General features: G+C 41.7%; 1 protein-coding gene across 3 annotated transcripts in view; it reads left to right on the forward strand.

The window, feature by feature from the left end:
• MET (MET proto-oncogene, receptor tyrosine kinase) overlaps positions 1–25902 on the forward strand; it is a 116710-nt gene that overhangs the window by 8499 nt on the left and 82309 nt on the right. For all 3 annotated transcript variants that reach the window (XM_037888911.2, XM_043549869.1, XM_037888910.2), the window contains exon 2: positions 20835–22049. In XM_037888911.2, coding sequence (XP_037744839.2) covers positions 20850–22049 — 1200 coding nt within the window. In that variant the 5' untranslated portion in view covers positions 20835–20849. The remainder of the gene's footprint in view (positions 1–20834; positions 22050–25902) is intronic.

A 25902-nucleotide genomic window follows, 5' to 3' on the forward strand; every position in this document is an offset into this window, starting at 1 on the left:
TAGTGGCTCAGACCAATGGTCTATGTAGCCCAATATACCAGTGCCAGGTGCTTCAGAGGGAATGAACAGAATAAGCAATCAGAGTGATCTATCTCCTGTTGTCCATTCCCAGCTTCTGGCAATCAAAGGCTAGAGATACCCAGAACAAGGAGTTGCATCCCTGACCATCTTGGCTAATAGAAATAGGAGAGATTGTTGGAGTCAGGTATATACAAAGTTCTGTTTCCCTGGACACAATAGGAATCAAACAGGATAGAGTTCTTTGCTTGCAGTTCCAAGCCTCTTTCAGCCAACGCTCATTTGCAAAAGCTCTCTCTAGGCTTTTTTTCTCAGGGCCACTCTCCCAGTGTTTGTCCAGGCTGTATTGTCTTTGGCTTTCTGCTTCTTCTCTTGGTCTGCTTCTGTGATGGATTTTTTTGCTGCTCTCTCTCTTGCACACATATGCCCAGTTAGTAGAACAATACCCAGTAAACCCCCTCTGTCTCCATGTGCTTTGCATATGCCTTTTTTTGGGTGGAGGCTGGTGCTGTTTCAGCTAGCTGCAGAGGTGAAAGTAAGCTGGTCTGGTCCAGTACAGCGTACCGGCAAGAGCCGGCGTGCTGTGCCAGACTGGACCGGCTTCCCTGGCACTGATTTAAAGAGCCCGGGGCTCTAGCCACTGCGGGAGCCCCTGGCCCTTTAAATCACCGCCAGAGCCCTGCTGCCATTACACCGGGGCTCTGGCAGCCAGGCTCGGGCGGGGATTTAAAGGGCCCGGTGCTCCTGCCACTGTGGGGAGCCCGGGGCCCTTTAAAGCGCCACCAAGCCCCGCTGCTGGAGCCCCGGGGTAGCAGCAGCAGGGCTCCTGCAGTGATTTAAAGGGCCCAGAGCACCACAGCGGCCGGAGCCCAGGGCCCTTTAATTCTCCCCTATGCTCCGGGGCTCTCAGCTGCCTCTGCAGCTGGTAGCTCCGGGGTGATTTAAAGGACCTGGGGCTCCCAGTCACAGCCGGAGCCCCAGGGCCTTTAAATCTTGATTTAAAGGCCCCACCTCTTATGGTTGAGGCCATGCCTCTTCCAGTTGAGGCCATGCCCCCCTCAGGACTCCAGCATACCGGTAAGTCCTTTAAGTTACTTTCACCCCTGGCTAGCTGGTTCCATAAAGGAGCTGAATGGTTTCTTACCACTACTTTAAATGAAAGACAGCTGTTGCACCCACCAGTTGCAACAAGGTTTAATCCAACCCATAAAAACAATTTTAAAAATTGCAAATATATATTAACATTGTATGCATTTGAATGCATCCCTCTTCCCTCACCTCTCCCCCATATGTCAATTGTTCTAGGGCTAGACTGAAGCTTTGCACAGTGTATGCAGCAGAACAAAGCTGTGCTGCCTTAGGAGAAGCCTCCGGGAGGAAGTCACAATTTCTTCCTGGCTCCCACCACTTTGCTCCTGTCAAGGTTCCTTCCCCACTCTCAACTCTAGGGTACAGACGTGGGGACCTGCATGACAGACCTCCTAAGCTTATTCTTACCAGCTTAGGTTAAAAGTTACACAAAGAACAGGGGAAGTGCCCACTTGGAAACGCCTTCCCCCAAAAAATATCCCCCCAAGCACTACACCCCCTTTCCTGGGGAAGGCTTGATAAAAATCCTTACCAATTTGCATAGGTGAATACAGACCCAAATCCTTGGATCTTAAGAACAAGGAAGAGCAATCAGGTTCTTAAAAGAAGAATATTAATTGAAGAAAAAGAGTAAAAGAATCACCTCTGTAAAATCAGGATGGTAAATACCTTACAGGGTAATCAGATCCAAAACATAGAGAATCCCTCTAGGCAAAACCTTAAGTTACAAAAAGATACAAAAACAGGAATATACATTCCATTCAGCACAACTTATTTTATCAGCCATTTAAACAAAACAGAATCTAACGCATATCTAACTAGATTGCTTACTAACTCTTTACAGGAGTTCTGACCTGCATTCCTGCTCTGGTCCCGGCAAAAGCATCACACAGACAGACAGGACCCTTTGTTTCCCCCCATTCCAGCTTTGAAAGTATCTTGTCTCCTCATTGGTCATTTTGGTCAGGTGCCAGCGAGGTTATCTTAGCTTCTTAACCCTTTACAGGTGAAAGGGTTTTTCCTCTGGCCAGGAGGGATTTAAAGGTGTTTACCCTTCCCTTTATATTTATGACAGCTCCTGTGGAGAAGTCATTCACTGTAGCCCTTTACCAGCTGTATGTTCCTTCTCTTTTGGACCAGCTCAGTTCTGCTGGCTAGTGCCTTGAGGAAGAAGGGCCTACTTGAAGTGAGAAGTACAAGAGGAATAGTCACTGCTCTTTTCCCCTCCCATGCCCAAACCCACAATGCAGGGATCTGTAACATGGCCACAGAAACTTACTTCTCCTTACTGCCCTATGTGGCCATGTTAGGAGCCAGGCACAATCTGACCCTCAAATTGTAACTTTTGTGGCACAGGACTCATGGGTGAAATCTGGCCCCATTGAAGTCAGTGTGAGTCTTGCCATTGACTTTAATGGACTCTGGATTTCACCCCAATGCTTTGCCTGTGTTTGTACAGTACATAGCACAATGGGGGTGCAGTCTGCAATATAAATAGCAGAGCTGGATGAATTTTTTCATTTGAAATATTTCTCTGTTGAGAAAAAAATTCTTTTTTTTGTTGTTGTCAAAATGGAAGCTTCCATGGAAAACGGCGGTTTTCTCAAAAAAAAGATTATGGAAACAAAACATTTTCTGCCCAGGTCTAATAAACGGTCAATGAGAACAACAACCTGTTACAGTTAGGCTGACCACCCATCCCAAATTGGGCAGAACAGGCCCAAAATGCAGGAATACTTGGAGATGAATCAGGATCAAAACTTTGATACTGGCCCTTATTTTTATGGTGAAAACATGGAAAAGCCTAAATCTAAATACCCGCCCCCCCCCCCCCCCGCCCGGATCTGAAGTTTGTGGCTTGGCCTGTTTGTAGATTTTACAGTAAATGTAATAAAATCCTGTATTTTTAGAGGAACACATTTTTGCACTCACACTGGTGTAAATCTGGAGTAAAACCACAGACTTCAGTTTATTCCAGATTTATGCTGGTGTAGATGAGAGCAGAATTTACCCCTATCTATTTAAGACTTGATATTTCTCTGAAGCAGAACTAGAATCTCTGCTTTGAAAAACACAGTTACCACATATATTTTTATATAACTTGTACCCCCACCTCCCAAAAAATTAGTTTCTGTAAATCAGTTAAGAGAACATATGATAAATACCAGATGGAGAGTTTAATTAAAGACAGTGAAAGGTGACAGTACTTGAATATATGTCATAAGTCGATTAATTACCTCTCCAAAATGTTATTGAAAATGATAAATGAATTACTGGACTAGTATTCAGGCTTCCTGGCAAATTCTAAGTGGATTTTAATTTTAAATACCACATAATACTATGATGCAAATCCGTTGTTTAAAATCTTTAGATTCTTTGCATTTTTTCCTAAAAACCAGAGCTCTGTATCTTGTTGAAAGAAAATTGTTTGTAATTAATGCTTTGTGTTTGGTGGTGCCATAGGTGTCATCCTTCCAGATGTCCCAAAAACGGTGGTTTAAAACTAATACAATCAAATATTAATATTGTTTATGTACATTTAGTGCTTACAAAATAGGGCCCTGATCTTTTAATGAGCCCTTCACAGGCATCATGCATACTTGCATACCATGCAGGCTTGGGATACCCAGGAGTCGGTCTATCTAAAGCTCATTGCAACATTGCGGACTTTGAAATCCAATATACCTCCTACTACCAGAGACTATAAGGCCAGGTTTTGCCTTGGAAATGTGCTTAGCTCCTACTGAAGTAACTGGGAAATGCCCATGTGAATTTAAGGACAGAACGTGGCCCATAGTAACTGATTGTTCATAATGGTTATTTTGATTATTGGTTAACCCTTCTGATGAGGGCAAACTTGCCAACGTGGTCTGCCACTACCTTTGGGCAAATGCGCAAGGACAGAGTGTTGCATCAGAATAAAATGTGTCCTTGCTTGCATACACACTGCTCCAGTTTACTAAATCAACATGCTCAGCTTATCGGTACATGGGCTACATCTGCCAAATTTAGGACCCCATCTACTCTCCAAACTCAGGTAAAACTCCCACCAACTTCAATGGGAGTGTTGCATGTGTCCTGAGAGCAGGCTAGAGCCCTCATTTACACCTTGATCCCATTTTTTCTAATTCCAGTATTTATAGGGTTGCCAGGCATCCAGTTTTCAACCAAGTACCCAGTCAAAAAGGACCCTGGCGGCTCCAGTCAGCACTGCTGATCAGGTCATTAAAAGCCTGGTTGGCAGCGCAGCAGGGCAGGCAAGGTCCCATCCCTACCCGGCTCCGCGCAGCTATCGGAAGCAGTGACATGTCCCTCCAGCTGAGGGGTGGTCAGGGGATTCCGTGCACTGCACCCACCCTGAGTGCCAGCTCTGCAGCTCCCATTGGCTGGGAACCACAGACAATGGGAGCTGCAGGGGCGGCACCTGCAGATGGTGGCAGCACACAGATACCCTATGGCCACGCCTGCACCTAGGAACTTGAGGGACATGCTGGCCGCTTCCAGAAGGCACCTGAGTTAAGCACCACCTGGAGCCTGAACCCCCTTCCATGCCCCAACTCCCTGTCCCACCCTGAGCCCCCTCCCACATCCAAACTCCCTCCGAGAGCCCGCACCCCTCCCACACCCCAACTCCTTGGCCCCAGCCCAGAGTCCGCTCCTGCACCCCAAACCCCTCATCCCCAGCCCCACACCAGAGCCTATACCCCCAGACGGAGCCCTCACCCCTCCCACACCCGAATCCCCTGCCTCAGCCCGGAGTCCCCTCCTACACTCCAAATCCCTCGGCCCCACTCCCCAGCCCAGAGCCCCCTCCTGCAACGCAAGCTCCTGCCCCATCCTGGTGAAAATGAGCGACCGAGCAAGAGTGGGGGAGAGCGAGCGACAGAGGGAGGGGGATGGAGTGAGTGGGGGCCGGGGCCTTGGAGAAGGGTATTTGGTTTTCAGCAATTAGAAAGTTGGCAGCCCTAAGTATTTAGTGTTTACCAAGCAGTTTCAAATCTGAATAAAAAATTTACCTGTGACCATTTTGCCTGGCGTTGCCTGCATTTGCCCTACAAATAAGATGGGCAGGGAAACATAGTACAGTGATATTTCTTGGAGCTATGTTATACTCTCCACTTCTGTGAGTGGAGGGTCTAAGGATCAAGCAGTTCCTTGCCTGGGGAGGCCCAGCTCTGCAACATTGCTCCTCCCTTCTCCTGACCCCGCCAAAGTCCCTCTTTGAGGTCTCCAACCAGGCTTCCCTTATGGAAAAATCCTACAGAATTTAATATTAAATTAGAACCTTTCGATAGGTTCTTTGAGTGGTCTTTATAGAATTTAATAGCGAATTATTTTTTGCCATAGAGTTCTATAGATTGAAAACAAAACAAAACAACCCCGCCACACACTGTACTATGGTTAACACTTTCTATTCAATTCCATGGAACCTCATGGGTTTCATGTCTCTCAAACTCTATAGGATTACTCCATAAGGGTCAGGATCTTGTGTGCCGGGAGGTGGCAAATTGCTGGATATGTGTCAGGGCGAGGAGAAGGAAGATGTCCCCACCCCCCAATCCCCAATCAATCCATTGGAACTTTTTGGGTAAGTTACTGGCAGTAACTTACTGGGTTTTCCCCTCCATTCTGTAGGTTTTGTAGGCTTCATGCTCAGAGGAGTCTGGAAAGCTGGAAGTCAGCATGGAGGTGTATAACCCTCACATTGATCTCCATATATCACATGTGAATCCAAATTCTTCAGAGGTTCAGCTGCTTTGTGGGCCTGAACTCCCTGTTTCTTCTTCAGGGTGGGAAAGTGATAACATGGTGCTGGGTCATTATCTGTCTGAAGGACTACTAATTCCTTGTGAATCTCTGTCATTTCAGTTTTTCTGAGAATGTGTTTAGAAGATTAATCACATGATTTTGTTTCATAAACCTTAAGCTGTCATGATAAAATCTGCTTGTGAGTGGTTCAGTGTCATGTTTGCTGCTTCCAGAGAAAATAGCTCTTTTTTTTTTAAACTGAGGATTTTTTTTGCTTAACATGCTTGCAAAAAATGTATTTTTCGGAAAGTAACACCACACTGCTTTCAAACTAAATATAAGTTAGGCCAAACTGCCTTCAGATAAGCACACACAACTTCCATTGGCTTTGGTGGGAGTTCTTCCTGCTTATCTAAGAGCAATGTTTGGCTTAAAGGTCCTTCTGGTTACAACAGAAGCTAATACAAGTTAATTGTTTCTACAGTACAAAACCTCTTTCAGGAAACAACACTAAACAGTAAGAGATAGCTGAAGAATAAGAGACCTGTTTTCCTACTACTTATTGGTGAATCTTTAGCATTTTTCAAATTCAATTCTGAACATAAGTTATTGACTGAGAAATGCATGCATATTATTAATGGGGCTAAAACCAATCAGTCACGTCTCTGATAAGTCAGTGTATTTATAGGTAAGGCTATGTTTTAGTCGGGTAATTTTAGTAAAAGTCATGGACAGGTCACAGGCAGTAAACAAAACTTCACAACCAGTGACCTGTCCATGACTTTTACTATATACACCTGACTAAAACTTGGGAGGTGGACAGCTCGGGAGGGTGGCCCTGGGGCGTGGTGGGTGCTGGGGAGCGGGGCGCGGCCTGGGGGGGTGCTGTGGGTGCTGGCAGGGGCGTGGCCCAGGGTGGTGCCGTAGGTGCTGGTGGCAGGGGGGAAGAGTCACAGCCTGTGGGGTGCCACGGGTGCTCAGGGCGGGAGTTGCAGCCTGGGGGTCGCTGCAGGTGCTGCGGGGGGGGGGTTGATGGGGCTGGGGCAGGCACCAGCTCCTAGCTCCACGTGCTGCATCCACTCTGCCCCAAACCCCGGTTCTGGAGCTCCCATTATCTGGGAACTGCGGCCAAATGGGAACTGTGGGGGTGGTGCCTGCGGGCAGAGGCAGCACGTGGAGCTAGGAACTGAGGGAGGGGAGTTGCTGTTGCCCTTCCAGGGAGCCTCCCCCCGTCCCCAAGTAAGTACCGCCCCGCCCCCCAGCCCAGAGCCCCCTCACACCCAAACTCCTGCTGCTGAGGGGAGGAGGGGCCCAGTACTGCCCCAGCAGAGCTGGTGCACCTGACCTGCGTGGCCGCCTGAGCTGCTCAGGTGGCCCCCGGGCCAGGCACACCAGCCGCTGCAGAAGTCACGGAGGTCACGGAATGTCACGGAATCCGTGACCTCTGTGACAAACCCAGAGCCTTATTTATTGGGAATTCAAAGATATTTGAAAAGACAATGCCCATGTCCATTAATTAATGTTATTGGGAAATAATATGTTTTTTCACTCATTCATTATAGTTCATTTCTTCATTAAACAATATGTAAGATTTTTAAAGATTTATTGTTTTACTCCCTATCATCCTTTTGACTTATGCCCTGCACAACTCATTGTTTGTCATGTATTAAGAGTTGCTCATTTTAAATGATGAAATATTGAGATTTTGTTATCTTAAAAGTTCTTCTGCCTCTTAGGATGTTTAAGGGCCCAATTTTCCAGTCCTTACTCAGCTAAACTCTTACTGGAATCAGTGAGAATGTTGTCTGAGTAAGGGTTGCAAGACTGGGCCTTTAGTTACTTGGAAAAGGTGGCACGGTCACAATAAAGGGATATCACTTGCCCAGACAGGCATGTTGTTTACTCACTTCCAAACCCAGGCTTTTCTACAAATATCCAGGTGCAGAGTAACTTAGACCTGCCACTCCCCCATCCCTAGCAGCTGTATCCTGTGCAAGTTAAAAGCCCAATTCTGAACCCTTATTCTAGTGAGTAATTCTTAGTCACACAAGGAGTCCAACTTGGGATAAAGGTCTGATTCACAGGAGTACAAGCAAGAAACTTCAGCTTGATTTCCTGACTCCAGTTACATGATCTGGGTCAGGGATCCAAAAGTCAATACTCTTGTTACATGATAAGGTTCACTGACTGATACCAGGGGTTGCTATTAAAGCACTGAATTCAATGGTGTTACTTATTTGAGCAAACATTACTCACAGGAGTAAACATTGCAGGATCAAGTCCTAAGTGACGCACATATACCAAATAAGCATCTGCTAGTTTTACCCCTGTCACTTTATTTTGCTTTCAAGTTAGCAGGTCAAGTTAAAGACTAAGGGCTGATCTACCTTGAAAACTTACATCAGCATAGCTACGTTACTCAGGGATATGAAAAATCCACCCCCCTGAAAGAAATAGTTGAGCCGAACTAACCTCTGGTGCAGACAATGCTAGAATTCTTCTGTCGACCAAGCTACAGCCTCTCAGGGAGGTGGATTAACTACAGAGATGGGAGAACCCATCCCATCACTGGAGTGAGTGTCTACACTGAAGCACTACAACACAGCAGCTGCAAAACTGCAGCTATGCTGCTGTAGTATTTTAAGTGTAGACGTAACCTAAGGGGGAGCTTTGTCTCTAATTTGTCTTGCCCTACTCATGTGAAAACTACAAACTGCCTTGGCTTCATTAGGATTTTGCTTTCAAGTTAGTTAAACCTTTTTTTTTTCAAGTGAAGGTGCAACCTTATTTTATGAAAGCTGAGATTCTGGAGCACAAGTTAGCAATCTGGGGTTGGTGCTGTTATCTTGTAGTGTCCCACACCAGCCCATTCCAAGCCCTTATTTGGGACTCACCCGTACTTTTTGGAATCTGTTTATATAAATGCAAAATCGTACAGATCCCTGTGGTTTGTAGGACTCTGTCAGTCAATAACCACCTGCATATCTGTGGCAGGATTTAACATGTGTTAGTTCATTGCTCCCAAATAGAGAACAGACTTCATAATTAATGAATTTATTTAAAATATCCTCCTCATCAAGACTAACAGCAACTGAAACACATCACACACCTATATAGGTGCAATCCAAGCCCAATGTAAGGTAGTCCTGGCCCCCTGAAAGAATACCTTTTGTTCTGCCCCAGCAACTGAGAAGCAGGCTCTGTGCTGAAAGTAGAGTGCTTTTGGTGGAAAGCCCTCAACTCTGGAATGTTTAGTTCAGCAGGGCCAGAGTTTATTAGCCCTTCAGCTAACACTGCTGGGCCTGCCTGTTCATTGTGGGAATGGATAAAATCAAGGCCTTGATGTTGAAGTTTTTAAAATTGATTGTACATGCAATATTTTTTTATAGAAACTATGCTTAAGGCTAATCTCTGCCATCAGATCCAAGGCTACTCTCCAGTTTTTACTTGTAAGTGGTAATACTTAGCACGTTATATTTTCAAAGCATTTTGCAAGCATGAACTTACTTATCCTCATGTCACCCTTGTGTGAAAGATAAATAATCTGAAGTCTGGAAGCAGCTTCTTTGCTTATCTTACAAACTCCGGGAATCCTGCTTTCCAGCTCCAAAAAGGTCTCCAAAACTAGGCATGTTTTGGCCTAAAGAGTAAGTTTGAACAAGTCTGAAATTAAATGAAAATCATTTTACAAATGACCCTTAGGAGTATTGGTTGTGCATTTTAGCCTTTTCAGATATCTAGCTAATGGAACTGTCTGGCTTCAAGTCTTTCTTCACAGCTCAGGCAGTATCAGGAGCAAATATTTTGTTTATTTCAGTTTTACTATTTAATAGACACCTATCCCAAGTGCTAGGCACTCAGATAGGAGTTTTAAACTGATCCAAAATGAAGGGAGAAGCATAAACAGAATGACAGCAGATCCCATCCAACACAAAGCCAGACACTTAGCATGAAAATAAACCCATCCCTGCACTCTGACCGCTCAGCATCCCAAAAGTCTGCACCAAACAAATGGGCTTTGCAGGCGATCCTAGGGTGGCCAGATGTCCTGATTTTATAGGGACCGTCCCGATATTTGGGGCTTTTTCTTATATAGGCACCTACTATCCCCTACCCCCGTCCCGATTTTTCACACTTGCAATCTGGTCACCCTAGCAGGTCCTGAAGTCAGCAGATTGGGGGGCTTTCAGAATAAAAGTGGGAATGAATTCTATAGTTGATGGACCCTCAAGAGAAAATCCTGCCAACAAGAACCAAGTTAGTTCCAGCTCAGCCATCTCCACTAATTGTAACAATGTTGCACAGAAGAGAGCTGACCCATCAGATAGGCTAGTCCCAGGCAATTTAGGCATGTATAAGTCATCACCAATAGCAGAAACTCTTTCAAAACAGATCAGTAAGCACTGGTGTCATTCTCACAGCGAGCTATTTTGCTTAACAAATGGGTCAGCAGTAGCTCACCTTCTAAACTGAGTTAAGGTGTGACCCTGTCTAGAGTACATTTTAATAATCTAATCTTGTTGTGAGAAAGTGAAGGTTAGCATTCAAAAGAGAAAGTCACAAGCACTGAGCCTAAACACAGATGGGAAAAAAACATTGCACCTATTTGATCATCCAAAAGCTACAGGGAATCTACCCGGACACTCAAATTATTAATTTTGGTAACATATGATGGATATACACCACCAACCAACGGTGCATAGAAGATCGTAGTTCTGTTTTTTGAAGGATTTAGCAATTTCAGCATTTGGCTTTGTTCTGAATGAAAACAAACTGAAAATTTTGAAGTTTTATGAAGGAAAATTCTGGAGGGTGGGGGGAAAATCATGTTGGGGCAATCAAAAGGTTTTGTTTCAACAAAAATTTTTTTTATTTCAATTTTATTTTGTATTATACAAAATTTAAAAATATTCAAAACAAAAAGTTGTATCCAAATGAAAAATTGAAATATTTAATTTTAAAAAATGTCACCATTGTCAGAACTCTTTTTTTCCTGGTTTTCTTCCAAAAATAAAAATCTGGCAAAATCAACCCAATTTCACAAATCATTTTATTTCAATGGAGCCACATACTCTGACAGAATATGGTCCATTAGCATTTCTCCAGCCAGTTCTAGATATCTGAGAAGGCTAAAATGCACAACCAATGGTCCTAAGAGTCATTTGTAAAATGATTTTCACTTAATTTCAGATTTGTTCAGACTTACTCTTTAGGCCAAAACATGCCTGGTTTTGGAGACCTTTTTGGAGCTGGAGAGCAAGATTCCTGGAGTTTGTAAGATAAGCAAAGGGGCTGCTTCTCCATTTCCTCTGGTTACTTCCCCCTGCCCACCATTATCACCTTAGTCTTTAAGGTTCAACCTGCTTAATCAACTCAGTCTTACCTATGGACCAATCTCACCTAGACAGTGAGGGCAGTCAATCATCCTGTCTGGGCTAGATGAGATGTTATATAAAGGAGCATGGCAGCAGCCTACTGAAAATACCTGACTCTTTGGGCTTGTCTTCACTTAGCATGGATTGACGCTGTGGCGATCGATCCACCGGGGGGTCAATTTAGCGTGTCTAGTGAAGACCCGCTCTCCCATCGACTCCAGTACTCTGCTGGAACGAAAAGCATAAGATAAGTAGTTGGGAGAGTTTCTCCCATCAACCCAGCACGGTGTAGACACCTCAATAAGTTGACCTAAGGTACAAGTTGCGTAACTTAGGTTGACTTTACCCTGTAGTGTAGACTGCCCTGGCCTGCCCTGCCCTGGTTCTCCACACTAACTCTCCTCATAGACATATTGAATAAGATGGGTGAGGACACAGACCACAGACGGTCCTTAGGACAAAAAAAGCAACTGACCAACACTACTGTGGACTCTCAGGGCTTGTCTACACTTATTGGGGGATCGATGTGTGGCGATCGATACGTTGATGGTCGATTTAGTGGGTCTTAGACCCACTAAATTGACCGCAGATCAGTCTCCCGTTGACTCTTGTACGCCACCGGATTGAGAAGAGTAGAGGGAGTTGACTGGAGAACATCTCCCATTGACATCGCATAGTGTGGACCCCGCGGTAAGTAGATCTAAGCTATGTCGACTTGAGTTATGCCATTCATGTAACTCAAATTGCGTAGCTTAGATCGACTTTTCCCTCTATTGTAGACAAGGCCTCAGAGAAAATTAATAAATCACTTAATATATGTTGTTATGTACATAGATTTGATCCTTTATGTTGGCTTCATGTTCAGATAATATTCTACCTGTGAGCAATAAACATTGATGTGCAGGACATATTTTAGGAATTAGTAACTGGCTAGGAAGAGTTATTGGTTCTGGTACAGTTACAATCATTAACTGATGACTAAACCCCAGGAAATGCCCTGCGTCAGGATCATTCATAATTGCTATTATAACATTTTGACCATCTCTGTACTTGCCCTGGGTTACTTATTATTTGCCCTTTTCCCTTTCATTTTATGACCCATTCCATTCTGTTTATTATCCCAGTATGTAAAACTGCTAGCTTTACTACAAGTATGGAAAGGTGTACAAAACCTGCTTTCTAGTTCAATGCAAGAACTACGCATATGGCAGGAACACAGATGGAGAAGTAATACATCAGGGTAGTCAAATGCGTGGAAATAAAACTCTACTTACAGCCAGGCTTGCCTACTTGGATCTTCATGAAAGCAAAGACTGCATACCAGGGAACTTAGGCTGCCCCTGTTCTGTGCAGACCACCACAACATGTTTGCACTTATGCAAGCAGATCTTCCAAAGGACAGAATTTGTCAGGAACAGTGAAGTGTCAGAAAACAATGTTTCCCTACCAGGGTGACTTTTTTTACTTATACCAAAAGTAATGTTAAAGGACCCACATCTTTACTTGAGGTTGTGTGCCTTGATCTACCTCTTGCTGATTAGGCCTCATCTGGAGTATTGTGTCCTGGGCGCCACACTTCAGGAAAGATGTGGACAAATTGGAGAGAGTCCAGAGAAGAGCAACAAAAATGATTAAAGGTCTAGAAAACATGACCGATGAGGGAAGATTGAAAAAATTGGGGTTGTTTAGTCTAGAGAAGAGAAGACTGAGAGGGGACATGATAACAGTTTTCAATTGCATAAAAGGTTGTTACAAGGAGGAGGGAGAAGAATTGTTTTTCTTAACCTCTGAGGATAGGACAAGGGTAGGGGCCACCAAATGAAATTAATGGGCAGACAAATAAAAGGAAGTTCTTCTTCACACAGGGCACAGTCAACCTGTGGAACTCCTTGCCTGGGGAGATTGTGAAGGCTAGGACTATAACATGGTTTAAAAGAGAACTAGATAAATTCATGGAGGTTAAGTCCATTAATGGCTATTAGCCAGGATGGGTAAGGAATGGTGTCCCTAGCCTCTGTTTGTCAGAGGGTGGAGATGGATGACAGGAGAGAGATCACTTGATCATTACCTGTTAGGTTCACTCCCTTTGGGGCACCTGGCATTGGCCACTGTTGGCAGACAGGATACTGGGCTGGATGGACCTTTGGTCTGACCCAGTATGGCCATTCTTATGTTCTTATGTTCTTAAGAAGCAATGGGCTTGAATTGCAGCAATGGTGGTTTAGGTTGGACTTTAGGAAAAATTGCCTAATTGTCAGTGTGGGTAAGCACTGGAATAAATTGCCTAGGGAGGTTGTGGAATCTCCATCATTGGAGCTTTTTAAGAGCAGGTTAGACAAACACCTGTCAGGAATGGTCTAGGTAAGACTTAGTCCTGCCACGAGTGCAGGGGACTTGGCTAGGGGACCTCTCGAGGTCCCTTCCAGTTCTATGATTCTATGATAATGAACCTCAGCAAATACTGACTAGTATATTCCAAACGGATGCTATTCAAAGTCTGTTTTCTATTTTCCTGCTGTTGTCAACTAATAACACCTTTAAATAGAAAAGCCATGTCCTTGTACGTCAGGAGGTGGAAAACACAACTGTATTGACAAGTCCCAGTCCATCTGAAAATGTTAGCAGTATCACAGATTAACATATGGACTATCCATTCTTGTGTGTTTGTCTTGTTTTTCAATTATTCTTTCAATACTTTCAGCATCTTTCTGATCTTCTCTCATTATGGGTTTGGCTCTGCAATCCTTACACTGAGTAGCACTTCCTCACGCTAGTAGTCCCAGTGAATCTCAACAAATGCTGAATTCCAAATTAGCCTTTTTTGAACAATGTAACACTATCAATCTGCTCCATTCATTTGGAATGTACCAATCAGCTCTGTCATCATGAGAGCACCTCTACTGCCATTGTAGTCTGTCACTAGCAGAAGCAATTAAAAACAAAAATTGTGCCACAGACTCAAGACCTGCCTTGTCCTTAGGATGTTAAGCACTACAGGAGGTTTCAAAAGAAATGCCAGGATTTGTATTGCACTGCAATATACTTTACAGAAAATTAATGTTAAACAAGTAAAAAAAATATTTTTCTCCCTAGCAAAGAATAAATTGATTGTTTTGTGTTCTAGTGTGTGTTAAAAATAATCCTGTCAAAACAATGAAAACTATTTTTACTGTAAACAACTGTAAATGATAATAATATATTGGACCTGTTAATGGACTGTGCATATTAATTAATATATTTTATGCGTTGAGTTTATAAATTTATCTGATTTCTACTGTACTAGATTTTCATTTTAGAATGAATACAGTAAAAAGCTTTCAGATCAGCCCAACAGGCTAATGAATTCATCTCTTGGAAAGCCATTGCACATATTGTCAGTATTGTTCAGATTAGAATTTCATTTTTAGCATAAAGCAGGACACTGATTCCCTATACTTTTCTTTCAGTGTATATAATAAATGTGCTTATCAGATGTTCTGGACACTTGCACATCAATTATATAAGCAATAGTTGGGCCAAGGTTCAGCAAATGAAACCTTCCCAAATCTTTTCAATGAAACCCCTCCTACCAGCAGGGAGAAACTAATTAATGGTTTTCTTCTGGCTGAAAAGCAGGCTCATATACAGATACCATTACCTTGACCCCAGTTTTGCTTGCTGCTGATCAGTTATTTATGAAAAAAATCACAAGCAAATAGAACCCAGAAACTGAAGCGAATGCCAGTCTCAGTATAGACAGCAGTGGCAGAATACATCTTAATGTTATTACCTTTACTTGAGTCTAAACTTGCTTCATAAATGAAGAAAGATTTATTTGACAAGAGTGGGATCTCACTAATTTGCACTAATTACTCAGACACGTTAAACTATTTCATTTTGAAAATTGGCAAGTAAGGAAGGAAGTCCAAAACCGTCTCCCATTAAAGTCAATGGAGAGTTGGATCAGGCCATAACATTTTATTCAAGCAGTTTGGGCTGGGAGCTGTGTAGCTATGCAGTGGGAAAGGGGAAAGCATTCTCCTCCTTCCCCTTCCCCAAATTCATGGAGAAGTTCCACAGCCATTCCAGGGAGGCTGCTTCAGCCGATTGACTGAAGTAAACCTGCACTTCTCTAAGGTACTCCCCCTGAGACACACACACACACACACACACACATGCACCCCGCAGAGGAGGACTGGATGATTCATTTAGTATGCCCATCCTCCAGCCTTGGCCTTACCTCCGCCCAGTCCACCTTTGCTCCATCACCCCATTTATTCTGCCGTGTATGGAGCTTGTGCACACAAACCTGCCCTACCCAGCTCCCACCTTACCACAGAACCAGTTCCATTGCTAATTGATGCCCCACAGTTGAGGTGGAAGGGCTGTATTTGCCCTCAGAGTAGGTCTACATTGAAAAAATGTGTCATGTTAGAAATCAGTTAGAAAGCACAACCACCTAACACATTTCTTAATTTGACTGTCTGTGATTATCCACACCGCGTATGTCCTCACTGTACTTTGTACCTCAAATTAATTGGCAATCAATTAACTCAAGGTACAGAAGTTAGCAAAGATGAGCCCACTAAGAGCTAAGTCATGTTTAACATTCCGCTGGTTAACATGTTACAGTGCACCTTCCCCAAGTGAATAAACAATATAAAAAGCAAGAACCCTGCAGTACAAAATATTCTTTGTCACTTGCCAGGGTATATCTCACGTAATCATTTCTCTGCCATTGCAGAGGCCTCGAGCACTAGTGTACCTGGGTCCCTTCAATTCTCTGCCTGTGGTACGTAATCATCTAATCTCTGTGGGTTTGTAGTACTTTCGTCTAATTTTGGTTGTTCAGGTTGGCGTGCAGGTGCTGGATGGTGTTGGAGGCCTTTGATGTGCAAGGAGTTGGACTGAATGATCTGGTGGCTGTAAATTCTATGACTCTATGTCTCTAGTTTATTTGCCAAGTGCAGTTTTGATTTGATTAGTTATGACAGTACTTTGACGTGCTCTCTATTAACTGCTCTGCACTGTATTTTGTAGAAATCATGGTGTCTTAGTAAGTGGTGTCTGAGACACAACTAATAAGATCTACAATCTCATAATTAATAACTGTAGTGCTCTGCTATTAAATCTTACCTAAAAATGGGAAGAAGCCATCATTTTTGTGTGGTAATCATAGAGTTTGCAGATTAGTGAAGTGTGAATTACCACAGCTCGGCTATATCCCACTGGAAAGGACCTATTTTAGGAATGTGTTTTCTAGTGTAAACTTGCCGTTAACAAAATAAGAATGGCCATACTGGGTCAGACCAATTGTCCATTTAGCCCAGTATCTTGACAGTGGCCGGGAACAATTGCTTCAGAGGGATTGAACAGAAAAGAGCAATTTTTCAGGGATCCATCACTTGTCATGACACAAACAGGCCACTATCATTTCTTGTCAGGTAATAAAGCAAGGAAAATTGAGATGTGCCAAATAACAACATACAAAAGCCTGGATTTGTAGGTTAAATAGTATCATTCTCTCTGAGGTTTCATGAAGTGCACTGTGATCAAACCAAAAAGGAAGAGAAATTGTTAACATTAATGCCATAAGACCAAGCACAGCTACGGCATTTGGCTTCCTCACATGTTGCAGACTTGACATTACCTAGCAACCAGCGTTGGTCTGGAATATCACTGCAATAAAAGCAGCATCCTCATGGCCATCAAGAAAAGGTATTGCACTTGTATTTTTACAAATGATGACACAGTGTGAATGAGGCTTGTCAATGGAAAAAAGCTATGTAGTTCCCAGTGATGGATGTTAGTCACTAGCACACAAACTCCAAGTACCAAATATGTATGGGAAGCATCAACCACAGCACTTACGCTGCCAGCACCACAGACTGACCAAAACCCAATTTCTCATGGGTTATATGAGCTAGTGTCTGCTGAGGGATGGAAAAATGGTGGCATTGTGACATGACCTTTGAAAATATCCACTCACAAAAGACAGAATCCATCCACAGAATTAGCTTAATAGGAAGCACCACAGGTCAAAATAAGTTAAAAGACTCCTCTAGACAGATGATGCAGATGGGGATAAACTGATCAAAGGGAGGTCACTAAAATACAGCATAGAAACTAACAGATTAGTTTTTTTCCCTTAGCAACAGAAAGGTATTAACTAATACCTTGACCTGCACCAAGAAGAGAAAATGGAACAAGTCCATAGCCTGGGTATTATGGCACTGATTCAGCAAAGCACCTAAGCATGTACTAAAGTCCCATTGAAATCAAATTAAAGTTAAGCATATGTTTAAGTACTTTGTTGAATTGGGGTGCTAACACCTCTCAAGGGATGAGCTGCTGCATTTTTTACTAGCTGACGCTTTCAAGTACTTTTCAAGGATATCGCCAAGTAAAGCATTTTGCAGCCTTGAGGATATAACAAGATGGCTCACTATGCTGAAGTCTGCAAAAGAGGAATAGTGACAGTCTCCAGGCCGAACATTAGGTGAAAAGAGACATTGTGTGCCATCAGTGTCTCCTTGAGATCCAAAAGCAGCAACGGAGATGGTATAATCCCAAGGTTGAAATGCCAGATATACACCTCCAAGAGTTGGTGCATTCTGAACCGTGCACCCTTTCCTGAAGCTGTGTCCCTCTGCCTATCAGAATCATTCCTGTCTCACCAAGGTTGAGCCTACAGCAGTTTGCTTCTGCTTCCCATTCTTAGACACCGTGAAGCAGGAACTCCATAGTGTATGGGTTTGTGGGGAGCCATCTCCTTTTGCAACTGTATACGTGTATTGACCTTGAGGGTTGTATGGATGGAACTCTGCAGGAGTCGGCATCTGAGACTTCTTGGCACATGTCACAAACACAAAGGAAGACAAGGTGTAGACATGATGGGAGGGCTCAGACTGCAAAGCCTGGATGAAGTTTGATTCTCATGTGTTGTTCATATTTTCCTTCCTTGCTCATGGAGTTGAGTGTGGTACATATTGTTAGTGCCCCCCATTGCACTGCACTGAATTAAGGGAGCTATTTAGCTCTGCACCTTGGATCTGATTCTGTAAATCAACTTCAGCAGGAATTTGTCTTGCTCTTGACTGCAGAGTCAAGCCTGGGACTTGAACTCCAGCAAGGAGATTAGTTAGCACCTGTGATTAGCAGCTCTTCAAGACCACAAGGAACCTGGGGAGCTGGGCAACACTTTTTCCAGGGTAGGACCAGTTCCTGCCAGGAGCTACATAATTGCTAGTAGCAGCTAGTGCTGCCACACTGAGGGAAGTGGGGACAGTGACCCAGCTTGGGCTTTCCTTTTACCTCTGGGACCTGAACACCAGTGTGGCATGGGAAAAGAATAGTCCACCCTGTCTTTACACCTTCTGGGTCCCAGTGTCATTAAAAGCTGGTATTTTGCTCTTTTGGTCTTGAACACCCAAGACAATCTCTGCAGGAGTTCCCTGCGCCTCTCAGATATCCAAGGGACCAGGAAGGTGGGTTTGGGTAAGGGATCTGCATTCTGTAGAGGATTTTAGGGGACCGGGGAAGAGGGGAAGGTTTTGTGTGTATTGTCTAATACATTGGAACAAGATGAGTGTATTGCAATCAAGTAACCTTGTGACTATTTTTGTAACTTTCATCTATCCACCGTTCAGTTTCTCAACCTATTGTTTGCAGCTCTCAATTCTTGTGTCTTGTTCAATATTAGAACTTAAGCTAGTTAGGGCAAGGAACGTGTCTGCCTATATGTTCTGCCAGGAGCCAGCACTCTGTAGATACTACAGGTAAATATTAAATCAAATTATCACTATTTTATAATAATAATATCCCTGCTCTTTTTTCCCCCAAATCAAATTCTTTTTCTTCCCAATATTCTGCTACTGTATTGCTAATTAATAGCAGAAAATGCCAGTTGCGTAAAAAATAATACTCTCATTACTCACTACCACATGAGTGGATTGTCTTTCCTAGCAGTTTTTCAGAGACTGTTGCTGATAGTCTTTGATTTTTTTCTCCATTCTTGATCATGGTTCTTGACAGACGGTTGAGAGGTTTTTGGACAAGGGACAACTCTCTTGTTTGCAAACACTGTGTGTATAGACTAATGATGTAAGCCGCAGAAAGAATGCAATATACATTGAAATAAAGTATATGAAAGAGTACATCAGAATTATTTGTGTTGTTTAAACCAGTCTAACGAAAATATAAAAGTTATATATTTGTTATATAAAATTTTCGTTGACTTGTAAAATTCTGTCATTTTAACCAAAATTTTGCTTTTTTTTAAAAAAAAAAGTCAGTACAAAACTCCTGATTATTATATTTTGTATTTTCAAGTCTGTATTTAGGTCTCTAGAGACTCAGTGTCCTTGTGAGCATTTGTCTATCAGAAACAATTGTTTAACTATAGCCAAATTATAAGCCGTTTTTTCCATAAAATCTTCTAAACAGCATGTAATCATATTTCTTTTAGAAAGTATAATTGTTTTCTACATAAGGAAGCCAAATTGAGCTTAGCAATTGTGGCAAGATATTAAGAGAATGATGTCTGGTATGATTTATGATCTAATGTAGACACTGGACCAAAATACACGCCAACCACAATTCATGTACTTGGTCAAATGAGAGGGTTTTAAATATCACACTAGTCATGGGCTTTTGATTTTTAAAGCCACATAAAATAAATGAGGAAAATAAGTAAGAAAGAAATGTGCTAGGTTTGTTGATTTCATCACTTCATGGTTCTAATTCATTTGATATCTCTTTGTTTACAACACAGGGCTTTGCCTGTATCTTCTGAAGGTTCTCCCAAGTGACTTATCACTGTGGTACAGGGCCTAAAATTAAACTTGCACATGTCAAGAACCACAAAATACATAAAATGTTTTAAGGATATATTATAATGCCTTGTTTACATGAGAGAAAATGACCATTCCAAGAACTAGAACTGGTTGAATTCTTTTCAGACAAAACATTTTTTGCCTTTTATGGAATTTGCAGGGAAAAACAGAATGGCTTTCTGGTAGTGAAAAATTTAATTAACCATTTCAATAATGATTTTGATAAAAATGTTGTGAAACACTGAGCAAAGAACAAAATGAGTCCACTTAAATACAAATGTCAATATTTTTTGTGATTTTTTATTTTTTGGACCAGCTATACTAAAAACCACTCCAACCCCTAGGTGTTGCAGAACATCTCTCTTCCACACAAAGTTCTTCAGCCACTTTATATGTGTTTCAAGAACTGCTCTGATGAGAATTTCTTTCAGACTATTTAAGGATTGGGTTGATCTAAGCCATTTCAGTCTAAACTATTTTAGCATCAATATGGAACTAGAGTAGCTGATATTATCAGCTCTCTACTTCTACCCCACAATGCACCAGTGGTGAAAATCCATCATAATCCATTGCTGCTGGGAACTGTGCTGGCAGTTTTGAGATAGGTACCCATTAGACATTGTAATGGCGACAGTTTAGAACAGGACACAGGGCAAAACTGCAACTTGTTCTCAAACTGGATTAGAATGGCTAATACACATACAGCATAGAAGCAGATCTCTGATAATTGATAAACTGAAGCTTTACTATATGAAATATAAACACTATTTATTTAAATATATTTTGACAGGTTAAATCTATAACAATGAAGACTGTTGCTGCGTTTACTTCTGGGATTATTGTATTCCTGTTTTCTTTGGTGCAGAGGACCAGTGGACAATGTAAAGAAGCAGCTATAAAGTCAGAGATGAATTTGAGCATCAATTATCATCTTCCTCATTTTATCACAGAAACGCCAATACAGAATATAGTTTTATATAAGCATCATATCTATATCGGAGCAGTCAACAAGATCTATGTCTTAAATGAAAACCTCCAGAACATTTCTGTGTACAAGACTGGACCCGTGCTGGAGAATCCTGATTGTGCACCATGTGAAGATTGCAAAGAGAGAAACAATTTATCCAATAGTGTTTGGAAGGATAATGTCAACATGGCTCTGCTCCTAGAAACGTACTATGATGATCAGCTCATCAGCTGTGGTAGTGTAACTCGAGGTGTATGTCAACGTCACATCATTCACCCCAACAACCCTGCCGACATAGAAAGTGAAGTGCACTGCATGTACTCAAAGCAGAGGGATGGCGAGTCAGACAGTTGCCCTGACTGTGTTGTAAGCACTTTAGGAACCAAAGTTTTGGTGACCGAAAAGGACAGATTTGTAAACTTTTTTGTTGGGAATACTGTGAAGTCTTTATTTCAACCACAGCATGCACTACATTCAGTGTCGGTTAGAAGGTTAAAAGAAACCCAGGATGGTTTTGAGTTTCTCACAGATCATTCTTATATGGACATTCTCCCACAGTTCAGGGACTCTTATACCATTAAGTATGTCCATGCCTTTGAAAATGACCACTTTGTCTACTTCCTAACAGTCCAGCGTGAATCTCTTGACTCCCAGTCTTTTCACACAAGAATCATCCGTTTCTGCTCTTTTGATTCCGAGTTGCGCTCTTACATGGAGATGCCTCTTGAGTGCATTTTCACTGAAAAGAGGAGGAAGAGGTCAATTCGAAATGAGATATTTAATGTTCTGCAGGCTGCATATGTCAGTAAGCCAGGTGCAGTTCTGGCCCATGAAATGGGGCTTAGCGTGAACGATGACATTCTGTATGGTGTTTTTGCACAAAGCAAGCCGGACTCTTCGGAACCAACAAACAGATCTGCTGTCTGTGCAGTCTCTGTCCGAACAATCAATGAATTCTTCAACAAGATTGTAAACAAGCAAAACATGAAATGTCTTCAGCACTTTTATGGGAAAGATAGCAAATACTGTTTGAAAAGGGTAAGTGAAAATTACTTTGTCATATACTTTATGTCATATACTTTACATATATAAAATTACTTTGTCATATAAATATGGTACTGGATTCTTCCACCCTTTACTCACATTGACTACTCCATTACTGTGTGATTGTCCCAGTGATTGCAGTAGTGAGATGCAAGTCTTTGCTGGCTAAGGCCCCTAATCATTTACAGGTTATTTGAGTTGTCCATTTAAATAAGCAATGATTAGCACAAGTTTGCCAATCTTTGCAAGAAGTAATTATTGTAAATCGACTGCAGGAGTCAATGAAGGGCTTAAGGAGATAAAATAAACTATTAAAGGGACTGAAAAAATTCTTTTTAAAAAACAACTAATTTGTTTTCTGGTTTTGTGTGCTTTCGTTTCTAAGGATCATTAGGCCGTAGATGGAACAATGAGGGAATTATATCTCCTGCTGTCATTAAAAGGGGTTTACTAATATCAGTCCCCTTGTGCATTGAGTCCCCTAAAACTAAAACTCACAGAGAATGTTAAAGGTGAAATAAAGGTTTGGGGTTTTTTTCTTAGAAAACGAAATCTCTTTCATAATATAAATCATTTAATGGCCAGATTGTGGTACCCTTACTCATGTTTCATACACAAGCAGTCCCACTGAAGTCAGTTTAGTTAATCCAATCAGTGAGATTTCTTGTAGAGTGAGGTGCTGAATCTCACCCTACCCGAATGCAGTCCCAGTCCTGCAGTGAGAACTAAGCAAATGTACTCTTGTCTCTGCAAATTTCTCTGTGAAGGATTGGGTCCTAAAGAAGTAACCTAGAAGCTCACTTTTTCTGAGTGCAATGTAGGGTTTATTAGATTAATGGGAATCTGGGTAAGAGGAGTTTTTTGTGGTAAATATTGTCTACTAAAAGATGCAACCTGAATTCAGATAATGAAGGGTTCCATATCTTTACATCTGTGCTTTCTCAAATCTACTACACATTGAGCACTGATGGTGCTGGTGGCATCCCAAGCAATTAGAACAACAAAGAGGAAACAAAAGAAAAACCCCTCCTTCCTCTCTATTGAGTGGTCTGTGGTGATGTCAGCGGAAATATGGAATCCTGTATTCAGGACTGGACAAGAAGGATTTTACAAACAAAATATTTAAAACGTAGACATATTTGTTTGTAACCCATTCTGTTAAGGACCTGGGTAGGGTGAGATTCTGTTACAGGCTTTACACAGTCCCTCCCGGATGGCAGCGGATGTTAGGCGTTCAGCACCAGGATGGGGCGAAGGTCACACTCGGCGAATCAATCACTGCACAGATCCTCTGGCATTTCCCTTGTGGCAGAGGCATGCTCCACTGTGGAGAGTCGCCTAGCCATTGGGCTAGAATAATCTGTAAATAGGCTCCATTATGATTCTGCAGCCTTCATGGAAAGATTCCTTGCCAGAGGTTCCCAGAGTTGAGCTGAGATACTGGAGTTGCCACTTAGTGCTGGCACTGTGAACATGTCACATTCTATATTTTACTATTTTTCTTCCTAATTTTCAGGAAAATAGATACAGTTTAGAAAATTCTTAATATAGTAGCTTCTGTTATCTTTTTCTAGTGCCTTGTCCTCATCTTTTCTCAAACCTTAATATTTCTTCTTCGTTTTTCATTTTGTGTTTCACTCTGAGTATCCATTTTTATTCTCTGAAAATAGTTTTCTTCCTTATTCTCAGATTATTTATTTGAGGGGGGGCGGTTTAAGATCCTTTTGATCCTTTTATCTCATTCTTCTGTTACCCAGCCAAACCTCTTTAATAAGATTGTCTTTTCATAGCAAAGTGCCCCTTTAATATATTGATGGAATAATCTATGAGTTTTCACATTCTAAGAATTTTTTTCCTGCTTCAAAATGCTTTCTAGGCTCTGCCACTGTTTTGCATATCTGAGCTGAATGTATTATGGCTACAGAGAGTTTATTACAGTTGCATGTTTCCAAGAAATGTCATCAGAATTGCAGATTTCTGCTCTTACTTCAGCTATATAACATTGATAAAGGATTGCTTCAAAAGGAGGAAAATGGGTCCATGCCTTTTGTGCACCTTTATTTTGTATAAAGAAGGCTTGAATATAGTTTTTTAACCATGGAAATATCAAGACTGTCAAGACTGACATTCTTTTTTTGGAGGAGAACTCATTGGAAGGCTTAAATATCTATTGTGAGCTTTCTCGGCCCTGGATTGAAGGGGTAGGTGATTAGCAAAGGATTTTTAAAAACTGGGAGTGTGCCCTTTCATTGCTTCATTATGATGTATAAAGAAGACATAAAAGGTTTTGGTTTGGTTTTGGGAGGGAAATAAAGGTCTTTTTTTTCTTTTTTTTGTTTTAATCTCAGAAATATCAAGAATGTCAAATCTCAGATTTTGCTGGAGAACCTCTGGGTGGTTTTAGGGATGTTTACTGTGAACTTCAACACCTTAATTGAAGAGATTAGGAGTTTGAATATTTATCTCATGGTTTCCTTTATCCATAGTGTTCTTTAATCACTCAAGTTCAATAGGTTTCAGAGTAGCAGCCGTGTTAGTCTGTATCCGCAAAAAGAAAAGGAGTACTTGTGGCACCTTAGAGACTAATTTGTTAGTCTCTAAGATGCCACAAGTACGCCTTTTCTTTTTGAAGTTCAATAGGAGATTATAAAAACAAACAAAAATCAAAGAGTTTTAAACAGTCTGACTGAAAATCTCTTCCCCTGTCAATTACTCAGCTTTCATTTTCTTGACTCTTGTAATGTCACCATTTCACATATTTTTCCAGTCTAGAAGGATGTAAATTTCTAACGTAAAAAACAAACAGGGAAAAAATTTCCTTTTAAACACTCATCAAACAAAAGCACTTTTCAGGCGTTCTTTGTGCGTCATAGAGAAGTTTAAAATGCCACAACCCAACTTTTCCCTTTTGTAGGTCACCTTTCATTTGATATAAAACTTTCTGTAAACTATGACAATTTGTCATAGCTTATTTTGGCAGAATCAGAATGTTATTTTGTGTAATTTAGCCAAAATGATGTCTCTCTTTAATGTTATGAGAGATGCAAACCACAGTCCTCTGATGCAAGAGAAAATATACTGACTTCTACAGGATTAAATAATAAGAGAGTTCAAACAGTACTGCAGTAATGAAAGTGTAATGTTAGCAACATCCAAACCAAATGCTGCATCTTTGGCATTGTTTTCAAGGCAATCCTATAATATTTGATCATTTACAGTCAAAGGCTGATAGGTGAAGGACAAATCACATTAGCTGAAAGAGTTGCAAGACACATTGCCTTTGTTTCTGTTAGGCTAATAGATAACCCTTTGAATGACTATTCCTCGTGCTTTTGTTGTTTGGTGTGAAGCAGTTGAAGCGAGAAATGGGCCCAAATGAGAACAAATTCTCTGAAACTTTCCCTCTACCTTTCCTTCCCTAATTTGGGTGTTTGAATGAAAATGCTTCAACTCACCTCAGTTTGGTTGACAAAACTGGTTTTGGTTATAAAAACCTGTCAGTTTTTACAAAACATGAATCAAAACTGGCTCCAGTTTTCCCTGTCTTTCAGGGAAGCTCATACAAGACCCAGCCCATTAAAGTCAGGCTGGCAGATCCACAGCTGGTGTAAATTGTCATAGCCCTATTTAAGTCAATGGAAATATGACAGTGAACACCAGATGAGGACCTGCTTCAGTTTTGACATTGATTTAAATGGGAACAGGAGAGCAATCAGAATCAGTTTTGAATCAGAAATAAAAAAGTGGAGTAAAACTAAAGGTTTTCTAGTGCCTAAGCCAGGGCAAGAAGAGTGCTGTGAAGTGGTTGAAAATCTCTCCTGGAGGTTTTCGAATCATTGCTCTGGCA

This window comes from Chelonia mydas, chromosome 1 (genome assembly GCF_015237465.2).
Source record: "Chelonia mydas isolate rCheMyd1 chromosome 1, rCheMyd1.pri.v2, whole genome shotgun sequence".
In the NCBI taxonomy this organism is placed as follows: Eukaryota; Metazoa; Chordata; order Testudines; family Cheloniidae; genus Chelonia; species Chelonia mydas.